Genomic DNA, 15,903 nt, shown 5'->3' with positions numbered 1-15,903 from the left:
CTCGGAAAATGGGCGTGGCCGGCAATCGTAAATGTCAAATGTGTTCAATACTTAAGACCAGAAATCATAGGGTTGCCAGATTGTTTGGTGGAATTAGCGGTTTTAGACTGTGGTTAGGGTGGAAAATGTAATTTCCATCTGGCAACCCTGCTCGCGAGTCCAACTATAACGTAGCCAATCAAGAAGCGAGCTGACTTCTTCTTTTCGTTATTCAGCACTTTATTTGCCCTGTCGCACATGGTTGTCTCGTACAGGTCAGTCAGGGTACTACGTTAGATAATAATAATAATAATAACTTTATTTGTATAGCGCTTTTCCTACAAACGTTGCGGCTCAAAGTGCTTTAATCATTATATAATCTTAATTTAATTATTTTGTCATTTAAAGGCAATATTAAAAGGATGGGTTCACGCGAGATTTCTGGCTTGGGGAACGAGACTAGAGAGTCTGGAGTCTGTCGTAACGAAAATCTTTATGTCTGTGGGGTGCTGAAATGGGGAAATCGCCGCACACCACACACAATACGATCAATCCAAGATTTGTATCTTCATGTGTGGGGTCTGTCTCAGATAAGATTTCTGTTAAGATTTTGAAAATCCTTAAGTGTGCACTGTACCCCGCTTAAGAGCTGGGGTATAGTGCTTCTAGTGAGGATGAGAGCTAGGGTAAGGCCGATTTAAAGTTCTGCGTCGAAATTACGTGCGTAGCTTACGTAGCCTCTTACGTAGGTCTCTCACTTTACACTTCTGCGTAGGTGGCAGTGTGTTTTCTATGCCCCTGTGTTGTGCCTCTTCCGGTTAGAACTCAACGGAGCTCAAAGCTCAAAGCGGCATAATAGCGATCTTTTTGTTGTTATGCTTGTTGTAAATAAAAGTTAGATGATGCATTGAAATGACATTAAACTAAGATAATACGATGGTTATCATAATTTTTCAAATCTTTATTAATGAGTAATTACAGAAAAGGTAAATGACATTTCTGTCATGGCTTCCGCATTTTGGTCTACGAGAGAGTCGGAATCATGTGCTACCAAGCGGACCAATCACAGAGCTTACGGTTGCGTAGAAACTGACGCGTTCTTACATTTTTGGAGATGTGCACGTCAACCTACGCCGTAGGCAAGGCGGGCCCACGCGGGACTACGCAAGGCTACGGCGTTGATTTTACGCAGAAGTCTAAATCGGCCTTAAAGTGTTTTAGAGAGGGTAAGAGCTGGGGCATAGGGCTTCTCCAGGCATGGTGGAGTAACTACCCAAGCTTCTAATCAATCTCCTCAAATGTCACTCTTCAAGGAGGAAGGCATCAAAGCTGCCATGAACTTCTACAGATGGGCCACCCTCAGTCCCACATGTGTACTCTATATTTGTGTATATGTGTGTGTGTGTGTGTGTGTGTGTGTGTGTGTGTGTGTGTGTGTGTGTGTGTGTGTGTGTGCGTGTGTGTGTGTGTGTGTGTGTGTGTGTGTGTGTGTGTGCGCGCGCGCGTGCGTGCGTGTATGTGTGACTATCGTTGTATGCCAGCGGGACCGCCTGGTTAGTGCACCACCCTGAGGTTGTCCCCACCACAGTTGTTGGTTTAGATGGGTAAGTCGTGTTTAAACAATGGCTGGATGAGAGTAAACAGAGCGTGGCCTTGAAGCAACAGGGGGGGGGGGGGGGACGTAAGGTGTGGGGGCGGGCTGACGGGGGGATGTGTACTGGGTAGAGACGAGGTTCTTGTCCACATTTAAAACATTGACTCACGTTCTGTTCTGCTCTGTCTCCCAGACATGGGGGTGAATCATTTCAGATTAGGGGCCCTGCTGCAATTAAAGGCCCTGTGTCTGACACACATTTGGGTTATTTTCTCTCTCCCAGCCCATCCCAACAGCTCAGCGTTGAGAACAAACTGTTGTTTTTCATGGTTGCTTCTCCTCCTCAGGGAGGGTCTCCCCACCATCACCACCACATAATTGAATTCTGTATCATCACAACTTCTGCTATACGTTTGAGTTTGACCACCAACAAATCTTGTTAGCTGTATTTTTCTGTTTATCTGATGTTGCCATGTGCACAACGTAGCCACACATGCTCTCACATATACACTTAGATACACACAGACACACACACACACACACACACACACACACACACACAGACACACACCACACACACACACACCACACACACACACCACACACACACACACACACACACACACACACACACACACACACACTCAGATACCCTCAGATATACATACAGCACACCCAGAGAGACAAGGTTGACCATAAATGAAAATAAATGTGCATTTTATCTGTGGAATTTAAAGCTAACCCCTAACCCTCCTAATGCAAACTGGTTGTGATAGGAGTGAGTGGGAGTAAAATAAAGTGTGGGCTGAAACATGCTGAAGCAATAATACTCTCTAATGTGTTCCATCTCTCATAAAGCACTGTACCTGGTGCCACTCTGGCTACCCCTCACACGGCTACAGCACTCCCCCAGACACACACACACACACACACACACACACACACATGCTCCCCTCCTTCTCCCCTTCTTCTCCTATCACACAGCACACATACAGTCGCTCATTCCCTCGCATGCATGTAGACACAGTCATAGACACTCAAACACTTTACAAATACTCTCACTTACTTTTTCACATTCTACATGACAGGCCACAGTCACTCTCCCATACATACACACGGTCCAAGTCAAACACAGAGCATAAAACACACACACACATGCACATTGCACACACGTAGGCCTATTGCCTTGGACCACTTATGGCGCTGACTGTACGAGGAGGTATGTTACACATTTCTGTTCAAAGTGGTTCCTCCGTCTTTGTCGGTTCCCCATGATGGATGAAAAGACCTTGGGAGCGGTCGTATATCATTCATATAAAACTTTTTATATCTACTGCATAAAGGGGACCATACCATACGATAATGAGGAATTCTCCCCCGTTCCTCTCCACTCCAGAGATGGGCTACGGGATGGAGGAGATGGGCAGACAGGAGGTTTGAGTCAAAGGCAGCTGTGCTGTGCTGGCCTCTCCTACCCTCAGCTGTACTATGCAGTGGGGCTGTTCTAGTTCAACCTGGGGGGTGCAAGGGCTTCAGATCTGCACCAGTAGGGGGCGCCAGGTTCAAACACTGATAGCTAGATAGCTAGAGTCAGTTGATGACAATTCTATTCTATGCGCTATAAAAAGACATATTAGGCTATGCTATGCTGGGAATGAATAATGGTCAGTGCAAGGATTTAAATCAGTCCAAATATATCCATGTGCTGGTAAAGCCATCTCTTACATGATTCTCCTCCATCTATGGGGAATGGCTGTTATGTTCATTAGAGAGAGGAAGGGGGGAGGGGCAACAAGTGCCTGTGAGGGTTCATAGTATGGGGGGGGGGGGGGGGGGGGGTTGTCGTTCAGTGATATCTCAGTTGTTTGCCTTGCTGCAGGTAAAGGTAATGTTTGCCCCTTGTCTGTTTCACATTACCCTTCATGCTTGCTTGACTGTACTACATTTAAGAGGGTATTTTATGTGCTTTTGACCCCGGGAAACCTTTTCATCTGAGAGAATGCATTTTTTCTCTCTCTCTCTCTCTCTAATTTGAAATGCTTGATCTTCACACACATGTGAACCAGTAACAGAGAGAGGCCTGCGTTTATAGTGGAAACATGCATGTTTTATGATTTCTATCTCACACCTTTGAAATCCATTCAAGGCCCCTCGCTCTCTCTGATACCATAACTGTATCCAACTGGGCGAGTTTATGAAGCGAACAGAGGGAGAGAGAGAGACAGAAAGAGAGCGAGAGAGAGAGAGAGAGAGAGAGAGAGAGAGAGAGAGAGAGAGAGAGAGAGAGAGAGAGAGAGAGAGAGAGAGAGAGAGAGAGAGAGAAGCGAACGCGAAGACCAATGGCTATTTCTAATTCAACATGACAGTATCTGGACCTGAGGAAACCTCGAGGCTGTTGGATCAACTATGTCAGAGAACAGTTGGTGGCTGGAGAGCTACTTAGCTTCTAGTGTTAGAGTCACAGCACCGTCTCTGGGAAGAACACCAAACGTGTTCTGAATGAGTGTCTAAAGGCCATAAGAATTCCCAGAATTGCTTAAATCCTTTACTTTATTATAATGGCATATCGTGCTGGTTAAAAAAAAAGAAACAGCCAGTAAATCAGGCAACTCATTAAAGTACTAAGCTCTCTAGGACTATCCATTGAGCAGCTCTAACTGGGACCACACATCATCCACCATGAGATCCGTTGAGACCCACGACCCTATGACCACACTTCAGAGGTATGTCCAGGTCAGACAGATAATCCTGGTCACTGGATTAGTCACCTCCTCTATGGAGAGACACAGAGTCCCCCCTCCCTGTCTAGTCACGCTGCCCCATGCCACCAGTGAAGTCCTCAGACAAAATCTGAAAGCATTTTACTGGTCTGGCAGCTTCCAGGCCAGCCAGCAGGCCCTCGTGTATGTGTGATGTTAGAGGACAGGAGAAAAAAGGAGTAGCCGGCTGCACACACGCACACACACACAGGCACACACACAGGCACACACGCACACAAACACAGGCATGCACGCAGGAACACACGCACACTCACAAACACACACATCCGCAGACATACGCAGACACATGCGCACACACACGCACACACACATGCACACATGCACACACACAAAGATACACATACACACACATACACGTACACTCACACACAAATAGCCGGTCGGTCGGTATTTGTTCCTCTCTCGGTGGAGTGAGTGTGTCTGAGACACTGGTCTGTCTGGGGAGTTCATTTCCTGCCCGGGCTGCGATGTAGGTGAGAGGTGGGCGTTGGGTTTCCTGCCCTCGGCTGAAGTTGGGGCGGGGTGGGGTGGTTTGAGGAGGATGGAGATGGCAGGGCGGCGGGGGTGTGTTTGGAGAAACGTCTGAATCTGGTTCACAATTTGGTGAGAAGAATGATGTTTCGGGAGGAGGAGAGGGACGGGGCACAGGGTGGAGGGGGAGGGAAAGTGTGGGTTGAAGGGGGGGGGGGGGGGGGGTGTTTAAACATGGCTGCTGACCTTTTACGACGTAATTTTGTTTTCATGGCATGGTGGATCTCAACATTTACAGCATGATGATGAGTGACCTTCTCTCTCTCTCTCTTTCTCTCTCTCTCTCTCTCTCTCTCTCTCTCTCTCTCTCTCTCTCTCTCTCTCTCTCTCTCTTCTCTCTCTCTTTCTCTCTCTCTCTCATATATATAAAAATAAACTAGGACTGGCTGGAGTGGACAGTGAGACTAAGCATTTCAAGTACTTTGCAGACAGACACTGGAATCGTGAGGTGGCCTTGGACATCAATGAAGAAACCATAGAATCATAGACCTAGATGTCTATGACACCCCCCACAACCTCCACACACAACCAATGACTGGTGTAGCTGTGTGGGAAGGCTCTGTTTCTACGGCAGAATGTAGGTTAGATCAACAATTTGGGGACTTCCACCACTATACTATGGATTTGCCAGGCACACAGTGCCATCTGTTGGGCAATCGTGTGACTTTGTTTGTGTGACATTGTGTGTGTGACTGTGTGTGTGTGTGACTGTGTGTGTGTGTGTGTGTGTGTGTGTGTGTGTGTGTGTGTGTGTGTGTGTGCGTGTGTGCGTGCCGGCGTGCATGCATTTGTGTGTATGCATAATGTTTTCAGTAAAAGATAATATACATTAGATCTGTGTATTTTAGAGTGTGTGTGTGTGTGTGTGTGTGTGTGTGTGTGTGTGTGTGTGTGTGTGTGTGTGTGCGTGCGTGCGTGCGTGTGTGTGTGTTACATTATGTGTCATGGTTTGTACTGATCTTTGAAATACACACCTTAATGCAAATCAAACAACGGCAGAGAACACATAGCCCTTGACCTTCATTTCCATCAAGGATCAAAGGGCCTTGATGTTTTTCAAAGGGAGAGAAACGGGCAAGTGGTTCTCTGATCAAAAGAAGTGTAATGCAACTGTGCTACGTGCTGGTTCAAGGCCAAAGCACCATCCAGGCGAAGGTGGCGTGTGTGCCAAACACTATTACAGCCAACATGCCTGCAATAAAAAACCTCTAAACACTCACTGCCTCTCAAAGTTTCCTGCTGGTCATTGGAATCAGAGGCAAAGCCCCTTAATTGGTTAGATTGTTGTGTATATACGGTATATATGGACTGCTTTGGTCAACCATCTAGATTGCTGACACTACTCTATTCCTCACTCTTGTGGAGACAGTTGTTGGTTGTTGCTGCTGCTGATGATGATGATGAAGATGGTGGTGGTAGTAGTTATCTGAGATCCTTGTGTCCCCTATCACCTTGGCCCACCCCCCTCCAATGTCTATAGGGTCTTTCACATTACTAGGGTCTTTCTTTCTCTTCTAAGTGTCAGTTTATAGGTCAGTTTGTTTTATCTTCTTCTATAGCTTATTGCAGTTGGCATCAAATGCCACGAAGAGCAAGGCCACAGTGAAATCTATATAAGGCAGCACAGTGCAGTTTAGGTTGGCCTGATAATGTGAAGACGATCTTCCGGAATATGCCCATGGTGTATCACAGCAACCTAACCGTCTCTGCAGTAATGCTAGTGTTGAGGGCAGGTCTATAGAGTGATGGTGGTGTGTGTGTGTGTGTGTGTGTGCGTGCTACACAGCTGCCCAGACTACCAGACGTTTCAGCTGGTGGTATTATTCTAAAGTGTGTGAAGTGAGTGAGGAGAGTGAAATAAGAGGTTGTAACTCTAAAGTTAAAGACCATTAAACCTCAACAAAAGAGACTCTAAGAGTGTTTAATTGGTTGAAACAAATACAAATGAACTTTCCACCTTGATAATAGTGTCAGTTGGCCGTCTCAGACAAAGCATTCTCCATGGGGCTTTGGTCCAGAGGGTGCAGAATTTTGAAAAGAAATACCAGACTTTCGCACTATGCATATCGTAAAGAAATCTTTATTGAAGATATTATGCAGATTACGAGTTAAGAGTAAATAATCCAAAACCACATTACACCTGCAGTGGTCTACAGCTCCTCACTCTTCATATTTCACCAGGGAATATTATGCCTATCTGTTCCTGAAGCTCAGTAGCATTTTATAGCATGCGAAGGTTTTAGTGAATGTCGGAGCCGCCAAGACACTACTCAAGAATCATATCAATCAGTCCAGCCTTGACCAATTGGAGAAAGCCCTTGGCATTGAATGAATAGCTGTCCATTAAGTCAGATCTACAGAGCTACTTAGAACAGTCAAAGAATACCCTCTAAAATCTGTCGGTCTGGGAACAGGTCTGAAAGAGAATGATCAAAGATACCAGGCCATAGAAGTGTCTCTATACCAACCAGGGGAGGCTGGTGATGGTAGATAATCAAAGGACAGACTCATTGTAAACACATGGAATGGAATGAGGAATGGTATCAAAACCACCGCATTAGCATAACGCTTGGGAATCCACAAAACCAACGTCTTTTTTATTATTATTATCTTACACTGAGGTCATAGTCAATAATCAGAAAATGATTAAGGAAAAAGACTAAGGCTCAAGTTGCAGCTTGAATGTGTTAGACTGGAACAAGAGTAGATCATTAGTAACAGTTTCAGTGAAACCCGTTAATACATAAAGCTGCATGCATCAGTCTCTCATTACATCTCAGGACTCTCAGCATGGATTCCATATGAATGTACATTCCTATTAGACATTCCTTTCAGTTCCTCTGATCTGTGGGAAGGCGACATTTCAGAAAAATATGAAACAATCCGGTATTTTGACAATAAAAAAAAGTCTCTTAGGGGTTGGGTAAGGATCCTGCTTCGCATCCATTCTGCTCTTTTCTCTGGTTGCTTGTACAGTATTACAACATCAGTCAGACACCAAATGTTGATCTATAATGCCCACTAGTGGACAAAGCAGAAACAACAGGCCTCATTGAAATGACAGTATCGTTACAGACAGTAGTACAACATACAGAGCTGTCAATTAACCTGGCTCGGATTACAAACAGTTCTCTGTGTATGCATGGAACAGATGGAGACCGGAGTCCAGTCAAATGATTTTAAAGTATATTTATATTTGTACATTATTTCTTAAATATCTAAGTAAAAAGGCCCCACCCCCCTTGCACATTCATGATGACACGTCCCCGAAATCTGAGCCCTTGAACTCCCCACCATCTAACAAAACAAGAACACAATTAAGACTGATTGATACAGAGGGAGGTAGGTTCCTTGTTGTTGTGTGGGGGGGTTGGAGTTAGGGTGGGTGGGGGGAGGGGGGGGGGCAGATGGTTGTTGTGCAGATGGTTGTTGGTTGTTGCTGTTGTTTTTGATGATAAAGATGATGATGGTTGATGATGGTAGGACTGTCTGAGATCCCTGCGTCCTCAATCACCTTGATCCCCCCCCCCATATTTAATGTCTAGATGAACCCTGGGAAGAGGGACTGCAAGAGGAGGATGGCCCCCACCACCATCAGACCACAGAGGAACAGCACCACCCAGATAGGGAAGGATCCTGGAGAGAGAGAGAAAAATAAAATAAAAAGGTCAGAGAAATCACAATGCATAATCTATGATAACCTTGCATTAGTTCAACAGGCTTGTTGAAGACAACCACACACAAACCACACTTACTTCGGTTGCGTATGGTATGCATTTGACAGCGACTGTCCACCGCCACACTCAACATGGCCGTCTCGTTGTTCCCTTTGACAGCGTCGGGCAGGAAGGCCAGGTCTGTCACCACGATGCCATGTGACTCCTGGACGTAGTACAACTTCTGCAGAGGACACAGGCACCGAGACATGCAGTAGGGAGTTACCATAGTGATGTGTGTGGAGGGAGATAATTGGTGTGTGTGTGTGTGTGTGTGTGTACCTGTAGTGAGAAGGCAATATAGATTGCTACTGATCCGGTTACAGTTCCAAGACCAATAAAGGTTCCAGAGTCACTGTACAGAAAGCATAACAGGAAAGAAAACACTAGGTCACAATCAGACAGCAGACGCCTATGATCCAATCATTCATACTCAACCCAGACAGAAAGGACAATTCGACGGACAAACCAATGGGTAAATACTAAGTGGGTGCTTGGGACGACTTGATGTCAGCCCATTAAAGTAGGGTGAGGGTTTAGGGTTCAGGAGGAGGTCGTCCCAAGGATCCCACTCAGCATCTTCCCAGTCCAGAGCCCCTCCCTACCTCACCTGACGGCCAGGCTGGAGATGACTTCACTGCCACAGGGTAACGTCAGCATAGGCAGGAAGTTGTTGCCATCCCACTTGCTGAGGTAACAAGGGGGCGGCTTCCTGTCTCGCTTGTGGGGAATCTGGACGGTGTAGAGCCTCAGGGAGTCTTTTTGGTCCTCTACTTTTCCAAACCTACACGAGACACACACACACACACACACACAATAAATAACATGATATGTTGACAGGCGACATCAAATAAATAATGTGTAGTACTCTATATAGTACTCTATATAGTAGACATGGGATGTGTCAATGATGGGAATGTGAAACTGTGTGGTAGGTAAAGTAGGAGATGAATATGCATGCTTGCCTGCAGGAATGATAGCGGTATGCCTTGTCTGCTATCTGAGGCATGTTGTCATGCCAACGCAGACCCATGGCTAGCTGGTCACCACTCCATACGCTGCAGGCAAAGTCCCGGCCCACTGTCACGAGGTGCTGCAAGGACACACACACACACACACACACACACACACACACACACACACATTTGTAAACATGAACAAATAAAAAATAATAGGCTTCTCTTCTCACAAGTATGCTAGTTTAGATCCCAGATTGCAGTTAACTCATTAAGTTTAGCACATTTATAACAAATGCATTACTATGTTTTGAACAAATTAGAACGGTCATACTGTATTGTACCAAGCAAGCATGCATGTTTAATACCTTGTTGTCCGGACTCATGTCCAAGTCTTCAATTTCTTCCTGGTGGGCTTTGAAGTCAAACTTCTCCTTCAGGGAAGGGTACTAGTGAAGAAGAAGACCACACTCAGTCCAACTCACACCCTGCCATGGCCATTTTAGCATAACTTTCATATTTTGTATTTCATTTAGACAGTTGGACAGGGAATCCCGGGGTGGGAGATGAGGTGGAAGCACAGTTGAGAAAGTGACAGACTTTGATGGAATCAAACCCCAATCTCTTGGGGGGTGATGTGTGGACTACAATGAATTAACCCCTGGACCTGGAACTTAAGGCACAATGTGTCATAACCCACCTCCCAGACTCTGATGTGTCCGTCTGTCCCTCCAGTCAGCAGGAGGCTGAGGTCTGGGCTGAACCTGACCACCTTCTGGAGGGGGTCCTTGGGGTTGAGGTCTGACTGGACCTCCCTGAAGGGAAGATCCACAGAGATCTGAGCCGTCTCGTCCTTCATCTCCGACACGTCTCCACCGGCAGAGGCTCCGTCTCCACCTTTACCACCTCGCCCAGCCCGCCTCCTCGCAGCGCCCTGCTCACTGCTGCCTCCTGTTGGAGAAAAAAAGAGCACCGCAGAGGGTTAGTTCAATGATACTTTATTTATCCCCGTGGGGAAATTCATTCTGCCACGCCACTCCACTAAACTAAAAACAACACATAACAACACAACATAAAGGACAGACAACAACACTGGGCCAGCCATATACGGTATATAAAAAACAGCGAGATCACGATAAAAAAGTGGATAAAAGAGATGGCTATAGTTATTATATTAAAATACTAAAATACTAAAAAGTGATGATGATGATTAAAATAAATAATAAATACAAATTCAGGAGCCTTGACCCCGACTGCTGCTTTAATTGCCATTGAACAGTCTTAGTGCAGCCGGGATAAATTATTTTTTTATATCGCTCCGTCCGGGAGCGTATCGTAATGAACCGCCCTCTGCGGCGGCTGCTGGTTTGCCCAGCGAGGACATGATGGAGGGGGTGGTTGGGGTTGTCCCTGATGGACAGCAGCTTACTCCTAGTCCTTCTCTCCACCACCGTCCCCAGAGAGTCCAGGCTCCTTCCCACCACTGAACCTGCCTTTTTTACGAGCTTGTCCAGCCGTCCGGTATCCCTCTTGGTGATGTTTCCCCCCAGCAGACTGCAGCGTAGAAGAGAATGCTGGCCATGACAGACTGGTAAAACATGGCCAGCATCTCTCCACACACTTCAAAAGACCTAAGTCTTCTTAGGAAGTACAGCCTGCTCTGGCCCTTCTTGTAAAGTGCCTCTGTGTTGGTGGACCAGTCCAGTTTGTCGTCCAGATGCACCCCCAGGTACTTGTAGTTAGGAGATAAAGAGATCAAGCCTATTCGTAAAGATCTTACCAAAGTGATGGTTATGGTCAGAGTGAATAGGAGGTTACTGCTAAGCTGATTCATATCTATGACCCTTCCTTCCTTCCTTCCTTCCTTCCTTACCCTCATTAGCTGCATTCTTCTTCCCGTCTTTGGGCTGCCTCTGTCTGAAGCGCATCAGGCTGCAGCTGCCGTCCTGCCCCGCGGCGATCACGTCCCCACCAATAGCCATGTTCATGGTGGCACGTGTTCCTGTGTCGTGGGAGTGGAGCAGGGTGGCACTGTGCTGGTCTCCTACCAACTCCAAACCCAGGAATTGCTGAACAAAACACAGACCAAGAAGACCAATCAAATCACTCAATCTACCAAAATACAGGAGACCATTCTCAAGTCCAGATTGAACTAGACACAAACACACGCCATTCACTCAGCAATCACTGTAGCCTACTTTTCAGTGTACTTCCGGAGTAGATGCAACGACTAAAGAGAGGCTGATTGAGAGAATGCCAGTAGTTGAGTCGAGCACACATCAATCACTTACCACAGCATTCTTTATGCCTGTCTTGGAAGCCCCCCCTCCCCCTGCGGTGAGCACCAATCCTGTTTTGGGGTCCACCTTAATTGTGTAGAGGGGGAAAGGGGCTCTGTATAGATCTGGCATCCTTCGCTTCCCCATGGCTCAGTCAATCCACTTAGACACACTTCAATAAAAAAATCCTTGTCTGTGGAAAGATACAATGACACAAAATGACAAACAAAAAATCTAAACTGTTCTATTTATTCATGGTTCAGCTGACCTGGGGGGCCTAATTTAGTTATATCTACAGTATCTGCATCTTGTCAATATTGCCCTACCTTGAAATTCCCCACATAATGTTGTTTGTGTGAACATAAGTGGGTCATAAGTTGACAGTTTACAACGCAACTTTACACTTATCCCAGTTCTGCCGATTAGTAGTTAGCTAGCTAAGACATCACCAAGTAAAGTTAGCTAGCTAATCTAAAAATACGTATCAATAATAACCACGCTTCCCACACTGCTAAATACATTCAAACAATGACAATTCGTGAGCTTAGAATGATAAGGTTCTATCTCCGTTTAGAATTATAAGGTTCTATCTCCGTTTCGGGCAGTTCAGAGATATTGAGCGTCAAAGTTTTTACATTCCATTATGTTTTGTGAGATGGAACCTTTGTATTTTATGAATTACTCACTCAAAAATGTCAACATTTTAAAAAATAACACCACACAGGCATTAATAAACACCTAATGGATCAGATTATGTAGAAAAAAAACTCAATTTTGACAAAAATGGAGATAGAACCTTATAATTCTAACGTCACGAATTACTCTAGGTTTAGCTAGCGACGATCTAGCCTGTTTGTTAGCCAGCCAGGCATGTTGGTAATATGGATTATGGATGATGGATTATGGTGCATTGAGTGTCAGAGTGTTCTAGCTAACACGCTAGCACACCCTTCCTACAGTTTCAGATCTATGCCAGCAAGTGTAACAGTGAACTCTACCTGTCTGGTCTGCTCCGATGTCTCTTCTGTTGATTATTAGTCAGCTAATGTTTAACACTGGGGTCCCCATTGCGAGCTGTCACTGTCTGTTCATGACGAAACTCTAAGGTTAGCTGACATGGCTAGGCTAGTTCCTAGACTTCCTACTACTTCCCTGCAAACAGTACACGTCAGCAGCGTGTACTCTGCGTGACTACGTCAGGCGTGGGACACCAACACGTCCTCATTGGACGCATCTTAACCACGCACCCTAACAGGAAGGAACATGGCTGTGTTCGAAATGGCATACTAGCATACTAGCATACTAGCATACTCAATTAGTATATACTGCATACTGCCTACTAAATTCATAATAAGTATGCCAATACCAGCCGACCCGAAAATCTAGTATAGTATACATTTCTTGCATACTCAAATTTCACATAATCTACAGTGTGAACTTACTGCATACTCAAAATCTACGTCATATCTAGTATGAGTAATATGCTAGTATGCCATTCCGAACACAGCCCATGAGTCAGTTATGGTAAACAGTCAACTGAGCATGTGATCAGAAATATGGTGCAAAAGAATATCTAAGGTCAACCATTATAGGTCTACCAATGCATGATGGAGATGCAGTTTCCTGATAAGATGCAATCTGTAGTTCAAAACCATAGTCCCCCTCCAAACTCATCACTAAGCTCGGGGACTAACTATGGACTTTCTAACGGGGTAGACACCAGGTGGTCACGGTAGGCACTAGGCAGCACATCTCCTCCATGGTCACTCACACCACACTCATTCTGTAATCAAGGAGCATCAGTGCCTGTTTTTCCTCAGCTGAGAAAATCTGGCATGGACCCCCAGATCCTTACAAACGTGTATCCTGACCGGCTGTATCACCACCTGGTACAGCAGCTGCACCCCCCCCTAGACCATGAGGCTCTACAGAAGGTGGTGAAGACATGCCCAGTCCATCACTGGCTGTGAGCTCCCAGCCATTCAGGACATTAATGGTAGTAAATCTCTACACCTCTCAGAGGACATTTTACTCTGAGAGGTGCAAGAGGAAGGCCGGGAAGATCATCAGGGACACCAGCCACGCCCTGTTGTTCTCTCGGTTACCCCCCAACCCCGCACAGCTGTCACTACCTCTACCCCCTCCCCCCACTTGCATCCTTGCACTACCCCCTCCCCTCTTTTTTTCATCTCACTAATTCCGACGACCCTAATGCATAATTGGTTGTATACACGCAATTACAAGGTTCAGTGCATACACTACAGATACTGTATGGATCAGGATCTCCCATAGGAATAAAGTAGGCCCAGCCAGGATCATCACACTATAGAGTGCTATAGCAATTCACACAATAGAAATGGTAAATACTCTGACACAGTCATGCATTGACACTTTCATTATGATAAAAAAGGAGACCTATAATAGATTTCTTTACCTCATATTCATTATCTCCAACACCATACCAGTGTACACATGTGAAAACAGCCATTTTCTATTTGTAGTCAAAGAGATAAGACAAAAGGTCCTACGGAGATTGCCCCATGTCATTGGGTATAAACATTTGAGTTCAGTAATATTCAAGAACTACAGCCACAAATGCCCTCCCCCTGGCTGGAAACTTTTGAAATGACTGAATACTGCCCACCAATGACATCGCTTCCATAGGACTCTGCTATCTTTGACTACAGAATGTAGAGAAATGCAATTTTCAAATATGTACAAACTGGTACGGTGCTGGAAATAATTAATATGCAAACCAGAGAGCCTACAAATTGTAAGATACAGAAAAAGGGAATTCCATGAACACATTTTGACCATAAATATGCCACTTCATTATCCATTCATTAGTGGACGATTGTCGAGAACAGTGCATCATTCCTATCAGGATGATATGATCCCACTATCAAGGCATTACTGTAAAAGAAATTCCCTCTGCCAAATGTATCACATTGCTACCTAATCATCGGCTGGTGTACCCTAATCCAATATGATTATCTGCCTCTAATTTGGCACATCATCATCATCATCATCTCTTCTGCCCTAACTCTGCCTTTGTTGGTGGTGGTAGGCTGGAGTACTGAGAACTCATTTATTAATGATTGTGTTGGCGGTTCTCTCTAGAGCACTCTGTCTCTCCACAGTAACATCAGTCTGGGGATCATCCAGCAATTAATTAATGACTGGAGCTCTGAGTGTTACCTATATGAGGCTGCTTTGTTCTCTATGGGTTACATGCATGCCCTAAAGCAACACTAGGGCACATTGGTTCCTTTTTAATGATTTACACAGCTTCAAAGATGATATGTTCTAATGTACTGTATCATACCTGCTGCTGGCCTCTATAACCTGTGCCTCCATGACAAATTAACAAGTTCTCAAATATCAAGAGCCGCTGAAAGGTTTAGTTCTGTTCTAATTGCCTAAGTGTTTATGATGAATACATAATTAATAAAGAATTTGATCCCCCCAAAAGAGGTGATCTTTATTGGCTGTGGATGCTCTGTGGTGGACCACATTCTTAGAGGAGTTGACACAGTGTGATATTGTACCCCAAGCTAAAACGGAAGATGTACGTTTGATTTGTCAGTGTGGGCCAGAGAGGTGGGTAGATGAGATTCACAAGTTCACTTTCTAGATGCCTGCGTTGGTGCCTGCCTGCGTCGGTGTGTGTATGTATGCTACGTGATTTGGCTTGCATGCTACTATAGGAAGGCCAGCCTTAGACGTGCCATTAGACATGCCCTGATGTGACTGGCCCTCCCGTGTCAGTCCCTGACCGTGGATCGGGGGGGTGTGGTCTAGTGGATAGTGAGTTGGACTTGTGATCGGAAGGTTGTGAGTTCAAATCCCGCCTGAAACCACACCACTACTAGTGTGCCCTTGAGTAAGGCACTTAGCCCTCAGTTACTCCAGGGGGAATGTCCCTGTAATTCGTATTTGTAAGTCGCTTTGGATTAAAAGCGTCTGCTAAATGGCAAAATTATTATTAATTATTATTAAATTATTGTGTGAGATTCTCCCAGAGTGATGGTGGGACACAGAGATCAGAAGGTAGAATGAGGTGAGTTG

At 45.3% G+C, this 15,903-nt stretch overlaps 1 protein-coding gene across 2 annotated transcripts; it reads right to left on the bottom strand.

Moving 5' to 3' along the window:
- Window positions 1-7,070: 7,070 nt before the first annotated feature.
- preb (prolactin regulatory element binding) lies at window positions 7,071-12,962 on the bottom strand. Of its 2 annotated transcripts, none has more exons than XM_080541343.1 (10): window positions 12,829-12,962; window positions 11,848-12,023; window positions 11,430-11,625; window positions 10,257-10,507; window positions 9,925-10,005; window positions 9,566-9,693; window positions 9,211-9,384; window positions 8,883-8,955; window positions 8,640-8,784; window positions 7,071-8,520 (listed from the first exon to the last, which is right to left on the bottom strand). In XM_080541343.1, the coding sequence occupies exons 2-10, from the start codon at window positions 11,980-11,982 to the stop codon at window positions 8,426-8,428; spliced, it is 1,278 nt and encodes a 425-aa protein (XP_080397469.1). In that variant the 5' UTR covers window positions 11,983-12,023; window positions 12,829-12,962; the 3' UTR covers window positions 7,071-8,425. The 2 variants fall into 2 exon arrangements, with proteins under 2 accessions (XP_080397469.1, XP_080397470.1); XM_080541344.1 differs by having other exon boundaries at window positions 11,848-12,028; window positions 12,834-12,962.
- Window positions 12,963-15,903: the final 2,941 nt, after the last annotated feature.

Source organism: Nansenia antarctica (assembly GCF_963989245.1).
Source record: "Nansenia antarctica genome assembly, chromosome: 10".
NCBI classification, from domain to species: domain Eukaryota; kingdom Metazoa; phylum Chordata; class Actinopteri; order Argentiniformes; family Microstomatidae; genus Nansenia; species Nansenia antarctica.
This window is presented reverse-complemented; position numbering and strand designations above follow the sequence as displayed.